Source organism: Halyomorpha halys, unplaced genomic scaffold, assembly GCF_000696795.3.
Source record: "Halyomorpha halys isolate HHAL.00 unplaced genomic scaffold, Hhal_1.1 Scaffold41.1, whole genome shotgun sequence".
Classification (NCBI taxonomy): Eukaryota; Metazoa; Arthropoda; class Insecta; order Hemiptera; family Pentatomidae; genus Halyomorpha; species Halyomorpha halys.
This window is the reverse complement of record NW_027115338.1, coordinates 909,639-918,737: the sequence shown is the minus strand read 5'-3', so window position 1 is coordinate 918,737 and position 9,099 is coordinate 909,639. Positions and strand designations below refer to the sequence as shown.

The 9,099-nt window shown below is 29.4% G+C and overlaps 1 protein-coding gene across 11 annotated transcripts in view; it reads left to right on the top strand.

Moving 5' to 3' along the window:
* The window catches only part of LOC106688163 (calcitonin gene-related peptide type 1 receptor), a 564,568-nt gene that overhangs the window by 426,179 nt on the left and 129,290 nt on the right, over positions 1–9,099 (top strand). For all 11 annotated transcript variants that reach the window (XM_067052399.1, XM_067052394.1, XM_067052393.1 and 8 more), the window contains one exon: positions 3,192–3,279. In XM_067052399.1, the coding sequence (XP_066908500.1) occupies positions 3,192–3,279 (88 nt within the window). The remainder of the gene's footprint in view (positions 1–3,191; positions 3,280–9,099) is intronic.

Below are 9,099 nucleotides of genomic sequence, written 5' to 3'. Positions count from 1 at the left end.
AAAACTAAACCTCCGAGGTCAGATTCAAATCGGCGCCGGTGCAGCAACTAGCCAAAGTCCAGATGTGTATAAATTGGATTTTCTCATTCACTTCAAGAAGTTGAGGAAAAAGAGATACCCAAGTAAAATGTTTCTCCAGATGATACCCAAAATTCGGCGGCCCCGACCCTTTCAGCCAAACCTTCATTCACCAAAGGATATATTATTAAAGTATTATATTATATTTTTAAAAATTAATAAAAGCATTTTTTTTCCTATAAGCATGATATACGGAAATTGTTGAAAATAAAATCAAATACTTAAAAGTATAAAATATGAAAAGTAATTCCAGTGATAAGGTTTTATAAATGTAAAAATGGGGGGCAAGCGTCCTATTGGTTCAGAAGGTTGTGGATTCGATTCCCACCTGGGCTGCTCAATAATTTTTTCGAGACAGCCTCAAGAAATGAATCTTGACATTCCCCCTCTGGGAATGTCAAGATAGATCTGGGAATATAGGTCCTCAAATAGAGGACTAAAAAAATTCTGTTTTCACCCTTTTTTTTAAATTCCAATTCATTGTTAAACTGCAATACGAATATTTCGTAAAATTTATAGTTCATGGGTTACTTTATTTATTTAAATTACATTCAGACCTTATGTTATAAATATGTTATTTCATTATCCATTACAGTTTGCTTGAAAGTATTTTGGTCAATTAATTTATTTGTGTTAATGCTGATAAAGGAATCTTTCGATCAGTTTCTATAGAAAGTACTAATGCACATTATTGTTCAATAACAATGAATTATGTTCAAATTATTCAGCTTTTATTTTATTTATTTCTGTAAACACAAGGACCTAAAAAACACCAATATTTTCTCATTCATTCAATTAAATAAATCCTCAATCGTTTAATATGTCATATTTTAAATCACTGTGTTATAAGTGATTTAAAATATGACATATAAGAGGGTTTTACGAAATAATAGTTAATGACTGAAATTGAAAAACTGGCCATTTATTTAGAGTTTTCATAGTTTGACCATTTTAACTATATGGATAAAAACTTATTTTCTATCTATAAAATATACAAATATAAAAACAAGAAATTTTGGTCCTGAGCTATTGACCTGTAATTCAACTGTTAAAATGAAAAAATTAAACCAATCCACGAACCAAGTATTATGTTATAGACTAAACGTCCAACTTAACAATGAACTAAGTAGTTATTAAATGACAACAATATACTAAGCCTTACATATTATGGTTGAACTTAAATAGAATGGGTTTTTCATATTTTAAGGTCTTTCAACAAAAACTATTAAATGGAAATAACAGTAAAAAATAATGTATGACAAAATAAACAGTAATAAAAAATCTATACCAATTTTTTTAAATATAACATTTATTAGATAGTACAAATTAAACCTCTTCCCAACCCGTGCCATCGACAACTATACTATAATGAACAATATGCTCACTTCTACAGTTTAGTAATTGTTATTGCTTAGTTGGGGCATAGATGACAAACTAATTGGATACTTTAATTCCATAGTCGTTTGAGAACTATAGCGCAACCACTAAACTTGCAACTGAATTAGTTAATTATTTAGTTATTATTAAATAGTAAGATGCCTTAGATGGAGTTAGTGCCGTCCAGCTTGTGTTTATTCATGCATTAATATTAGATAAGGTAGTGGTGGAGTAGACGTTTATCCTTTATCTAATCTACAACTTGTAGATTAATTATGCAAATAATAATAATAATCCGTCTAAGTGAATAAACAAGTTCATTAGTACCAAAGAGAACTGTACGTATAGAAGAATACATTAAACTTAACCAGCCATGTGCATTATGGTTCTTACATCACACGTGCCTTATATCACTAGTTTTCAGCAGTTGTGATATCTCAAAAGTCAAAGTTTCCTAAAAAATGAAATTCAGATTTTTAGGCAAAAAATTGGTTCTTATTAGTCGCATGTTTAAATTTTGATTTTCTTTTTAAATAAAGAGAGTGCCTTGCAAGTCTAACTTCTTGGGCTATAATAGTTTTATAGGCCAAATAAGACTATATCGCACCAAAAATAAATGGTTCTACGCAGTAACATGTGGCGTTTTACCAACCGGATATCTGGAGTTCAAGAAGAAATTCTCTGTTATCTTGACTACAATGACAATGAATAACGGCCTGGAATACCCAGAACAGATCAACTTAGTCAATAAATATTTTTTAAGTGAATTATATTCACTAATAAATGTTTCAAAAAACTCCGTGATTCCATTCTTCTTACGCATAGCGTAGCGTGTTCACTATAATGCCACATTGACTGATTTTGCTTTTGATAATGCTGTCTCAAGTAGCAGTTAAAATGTTAGCAAGGCTATAAAACCATTGGAAAATGCAGAAAAATATTGAAGGATTTGGAAATACTAGATATAGATTTTAATTGAGATAAACAACGGGAATATTTTATTTTTAAAAGCGAAGAAGAATCAACAATTAAGTTTAAAAAAATAATCTAGAAAAGTAATATAAATCTACATTACTTCCATGGATATGAAATGGAGAATAATCTACTCCATTTCATAGATACATTTTTTATACAACTTTTTCAAATCAAAAGATTTTCAACACGAGTTATAAACTCGTCGAAAAATCAATTCTCCTAAAGTAATTAACAATATTAAAATTTTAGGAATATTAAATGTATTAATAAGAAATATGTCGAAACAGGGAAAAATATAACTAACCCCATTGGGTCATTTTCTGGTTTCTGATAAATCATTGCTGTGAAAAATCACCCGGAATTTAAATTTTAGTTATAGCTTGTTTAATGCAAAAAATAATGTGAACCCTTTCACAAGTATTAATTAGTAATTGGGATAATTTAGTAGGGAAAACAAGGTTAATATACACATGTTTAAAATGTACTTCTACCGTAAAGTAGAATTTCATAGTAATAAAGTAATCAAAATAGTAAATAGAGAGCTAAGGAAAAAACATCCAGAAATAAAGTCTTAAATAGCTTTCCTAACTATAAAAAGAAAATTCGGGACTTTAGGACTATTTGATTCATATAATATGATTAATACAATAAAGACAAATAAATACAAATATATAATAAACATAAAGTAGTTTATTTATATTTAAAAAGTCAATAGCATATACTTTAAAGAAATATCATTAATTTGTTTGAAAATGTTTCAGATGATGGAAGATAGCTATAGTCGTAATGATTCTGACTTCTTGCAATGTGCCATATACATCAATGAATCCAAATCGAAAAATCTTGAAGGTAAGACTTTTTTGTTACAATAAAGTTTAAGAAAAATATATATTTCTGTTTTAATTTTTAATAAATATTAAGTTTATATAATTTATTCCTAAAAAAGTGTATATTTCTATGTTAGTTTCTCATACGCACATATTTCTAGCATTTCTTCGACTTGGAAATCGAAAATGAAAGGAAAGGACCTTAAGAAACAATACCTATGTATTTATATAACTTATTTATATAATAAAACTTATTTTATTATATAATAATACTTATTATATAAAACTTATTTATATAAAACAATCCCTATGTATGTATAAAAAGATTACTATTAATCATTTTATCAAAATGTATAAAAGATAAACTTAGTGAGAAACTAAATATACATACATACCTACTTAAAATATACGCGTACAAGCATCATCAAGTAAATGATCAAACGAAAAAAAAAACTCAAACAAAAACTTAATTTTTCAATAAAAAATATTGTTTGATTAACCCATATGAGACCAATTGCACACAATGTGTGCAATGCATTTCTGAGCCAAAAAAACCGACTGCACACCGTGAGCAATGATCTTGAATTGCAATTATCAGTCAGTATGGAAGGAGCGGACGTTAGAACACGACTTGTTTAAAAAACCATTATCTTAGTTTGGGTGATTGTGTTTCAAGGGTTATCATTATGTACAACAAAAGCAACGGTCATTCATCCTTTCAGGAAAATTCATTATCCTGTACTGCTTCTTAAAAATGTATGTTTATATATGTTGATATTCTTTTATTTTTATTTATTTCATTTCATCTATGATTATATTCTTTTCTTCCCTACTGAACCGAAAATTAGGATTTCATGTTACCCGACTATTTTTGGAAAAATTTAGTTCAATTTAATGATGTGTTTTTATTTTATTTTTTATTGCACACTAGGTCTACAATCCGTCTATCCCCCTCACCTCCAAATATTTTTCTAGTCGAATCCCCATAGAACGGACTCATCAAAACACCAGATAAGTATTTCACCGTATACCTTAGAGTACCAATGGTATAAAAAGGTATTATTCCTGATTAATGTAATGTTTTTCAGTTTTTAGAGGGATTGGAAAAAAAATCCGTCTATCCCGTAAGCAAATAAAAAATGATAAAAAATCAGAGGACATGCCTTCATACACGGCGTGAATTTCTATTGCAAACATGTTGTTTATCAAAACTGGCCAATATAAACCAAAAAAACTTTGAGGATTTTGGGGTTGTTCTCAACCAATATATGCTGTCTCTATTGGATTAAAGAGGTCAAACATAAGTACTAAAGTAACACATAAATTGCAATTATAAGGATACCAGAAGAAAAACAAAAATAAGTTCATTGAGAAATCTATCTGTAAAAAAATTGAACCAGGAACTTATTGTCCCTCGATTCAACATACTTGGCCATTATGTGTTGCTAATTTAATGTAATTACTATAACTATTAGTAACTACTAATATAACTTATATAAAATTAAATAAAAATTAGGTAGTGAACTATTACTATTTTCTATCTATTTTCCTTTATTAGTTATATTCTACCCTCTATCAATATTAAAATAGGAAATAATAATTTTCGAATACGGTATAACTTCCGTTGTTAAAAGAAAACAGTGTAGAGCCATCTGTTATTAGCGCATTATCATAAGTGAGCTTTTCTAAGTAAATAATTTACCGCCCAAACTTCCAAAATAAGCCATAATGTTAAGATCAGAAAATCTAGGATTAGAGGATAACCGTAAACCATAGTTTCCCTTCATAAATAGAGCCAATATTGAAATTAGAATCTTTAGAGATTTTCCTAACTATGGAAATCAAATCTTCATGATTTCTACTTTGAAACGGTATTTTATCGAGACAAATCTCAAAAATTATATACATATTGATTAAATGCTTGAGAATTCAGAATTTCGATAACTCGCTTGGTATATGTAATTTAATACAACTTATCAAGATGGATGGATAAAAAATGTTCCGAATTTTTCCTTTCGTTGTAATTGTTTGGGAATAGAAAACACCATCTGACGCAGTATCAAACGGTCTAAGTACATCACAAAGGATACAACACAATAAAATTGCCATCTGATCAAGTTTATTCCTTGATACTATATAGAATTATTCTTTTAAACTCTGATTCTCCAATAATCCTTTGGCATCCCAATTTGGCTTGAAGTAGTCTTCCCCTAACAATCAGACCGCTACTTCTGATAGTCATGTCGTCTGAAAAAGCAGTTCTAGTAAATATACCTAGCTAACAAAGTTAAATGTATAAAAAAAATAAATAAATAAATAAGTTGTACCAATACAGACCATGAAGGGTCAGAGGTGCAGTAAGGAGGCAGTACTTTGTAAGGAAGTAATGTTATTAAACCAACGAATGTGCAAAGAGGTGATTTGGTATATCAGGATCATGTCCGGCTGCCAGTTTATACCCAATTAAGAATACCCACTCCCCCTTAAGGATACCAACTCCATCCCAAACCCACAGGGCTGACTCACGGCTACAGTGAAACAGAAAATAATTATCTGCCACAGTCAGATTCGAACCCAGATACTTAGAGTTTGCATTGTGCTTACAAATGAGCCACAGTGGGAGGGTGTAGCTCATTGGTAAGGTGCTACACCCTCCCACTTAAGAAATAAATTAACATATATTTTTTTTATAAATCTTAATATCTTTGGATTAAAGTTCAAAAAGCAGAAGGGAATAAATTTTAAACAAAGGAGTTGAAGAGGAACCGTTATTTCGGTCACGTAACCGTAAAATGTTCTCCATTCCGACAAAACTAATACAATTTAATCTAGAACCCACAGAAAAGCTGATTGGAAAACACCGCGGTCGTATCTCTGGTATTCACAATCTCTTAACCCAGTACCATTTCATCATTTGCAGAAAGTACATTGTTTTAGTTCGTTTTGTAAGCTTACTCCCTACTTGAATATAAAAAGTTACTGTAATATTATTAAATAAAGTAAAAAAAAAACTTGAGTTGATATCACTCGGAAAATGGAAAAAAATTAAAACATTGGTATTTTAATAAGAAAAATAATTAAAAGGTAAGGAATACAATTTCTGATATTGACTCAGTTCAATTGTTACAGCTAAAAATTTAATTAAAATAAAATATATCTCGATAACAAAAATAAATATTACTTTGTGCGCCATGTAATAAATACGGTCTATAGTTTTAAAAAATAACATTATTAAACACAGCGATAAATTTGATACATGAATGAAATCGCCGTTATTCTCTCCAATCTCAATACCTTTATTTTCTTATTTTATTAATGAAAGTGCACTGATTATTAAGGTTTTTGTAAGGAGTATTCTGTCAATAGTTAATACAACCACTTTGTTATTTTTTTTATTTTATGATCCCCTTCCTGGTCATTTTTGACATAAGGGGATGGGGGATCTAAAGGATATCGGCTTATTCTAACCATGGTGAGAGTTTTCATTTCGTGATACCGCCACAGAAATAAAAGTAGGCCACCTAGGCCGGATTGGAACCGGCACCACTGCAGTTATGAACCAGTTAATGTGGGCACTTTACCTTGCTCGACTACAAACGGCCTTACTAATTCTAAATCTCCCCGCCTACCCCCTCCCCCCCCCTTTAACTAGTTGTTGCAAGTTAATATTTCCTATAAAAATTCAACTGAGAAACGTACTCCCATGATAATTTTATTGATAATCTATTTCTAAAATTGGAAACATTGTCTATTGACAGAATACTACTCAATTATCCGAATCATTTTTATGTTTTTTCGACTAGCTCCTAACTGAAATATATTTAATTTAATAGAAATTGAACTTTTTTTTTTATTAAATTCTCTAATCGTACCAAATATTTTAATAGCTTAAAATAAATATGTATTGAAATCCAATCACAAGGGTCTATAATAATCATAATTCCAATATTTTAAATTAAAACGTGTTTTATATTTTAACATTTCTTTTCATCGTCATTGAATGATACATTTATGAATTCTCGTCATTAGTTGGAACTAAAAAAAGGCAAGGAAATTTTAAAAATTATTACAATAAATTATGTTTTTTAAAATAAAAAATAAATACAATTTTTAGTATCCATACAATTTTTCACCGTTAAAAAATGAATCGATCCAAATTTGGGAAAAAGAATATTTCCTTATTAACATTTATAAAACATTTTAGTAACAATTCTTTTAATTTTTTTTTTTTTAATATTACGAAGTATTACCCAGTACGTAATCTTGTGAGAAACGGATCTAGTGTACCATTTTAATGCAATATCATTAATAAAATTGTAAGCCACATGACTAACACATATATTATGCTTTTTGCAAGGAGTATGTAGACATGCAAATAAATTCGGATAAACAAATTTATAATAAAGGGCATTCGCCCTAAATTCGCAACCGAATGTGTTGTAGAGATACTTAGAACCCTGTAGCCTGCAGCGTGCAAATGAAAATAAAATGTTCATATGCTATAATTTTTTAGGTGATGTTATGGCGAGTAGGGAATCAAAACGAACCTTTGCTAGCCTAACCGTGAAAATTTGTCAAAATAATAGAAATGAACTATTGAATTTCGTTAATGTTATATTATGAATAATTGGACTTGATGAACTGTAAATCTTTGAAGAAAAAAACACATATACAAACTATAAAAACTAATTAATTACACTTATAACCATTACAAAAATTAAATTTAAGATTAAACAAAAGAGAGGAAAATTTTCTTTATATCACCGAGGGAGATTGATGGGCCCTTTTTTCTGATCCCTCTGAAACGGGGAAAAAAGACATAAATTAATAAATGCATTATATGAAGAGAACATAATTCAAATATAATACTACCTTTTTCTACCGTGGGTATTTGAAGGTCTGAGTGAAATACTAATCTATGCATTGATATGTCGTTCTTTCTTTAATATCTGGAGGTAAGGAGCTTTCGACATTGATGGGGTCCCGCTTGACGATTGTTTTTATTCTCGTGGAGATAGTTTCGAAAAAAGTACGTCCACTAACCTAGTCCTCTTGGGGATAAGCCAAAATTGTAGCTCACCGGCTGTAACGTAGTCTTTAAGATGACCAGACTGCTAGCTGCTAAGAGTGCTTTGAGAGATAGGTAGGTCTGGGCCAGCTTATAGACGTAATGTGTCATCTGTACCTCTCCAGGATTAATAATAACAATAGCGAGTAGATTTTTTGGTTTTTTATAACATCTGTTAAATAATTGATTATTATACATATCGTTGATTCGGAAAAAGACTGTCACAACTCAAAATTAATTTATTTTTATTTTTTTCACAATGGAACGACTGCAATTTGTCTATATTTGTATGAGAAAGAGAGTTACAAGTTGTAATTCTTACAGGGCCATCTAGCAGGCATAAGAGTTACAATTTGTAACTTTCTTCCACGTACAAATTGCAGTCAATTCATTGTGAAAACATAAAGGTTAATTTAAATATCAGAATATGCTCAGGGTTGCGGTAAAAAAACAGACATAAATTAGTATCAATATAAAATAAACTTGAATTAACAATGATAAGAATAAAAAATAAGTAACAATGGCAAGAGTAAAAATGTTAATAAATACGTAAAATATACAGTTAAAAAAGTACAGGAGACGTACGGAAAACAAAAAACAATACGGGGAAAAAAAGGAGAAGAAGAAAGCAAAGATTAAATAAACGTCTTGAAAGAATAAACATAAATAAAAATAATAATAATTATATTAAATGATAATAAATGAGCAAAGAACAATTATTATCATTATTATTTTTATTTAAATTTCTTCTTCTTTTTTTCCCCATATCTGTTA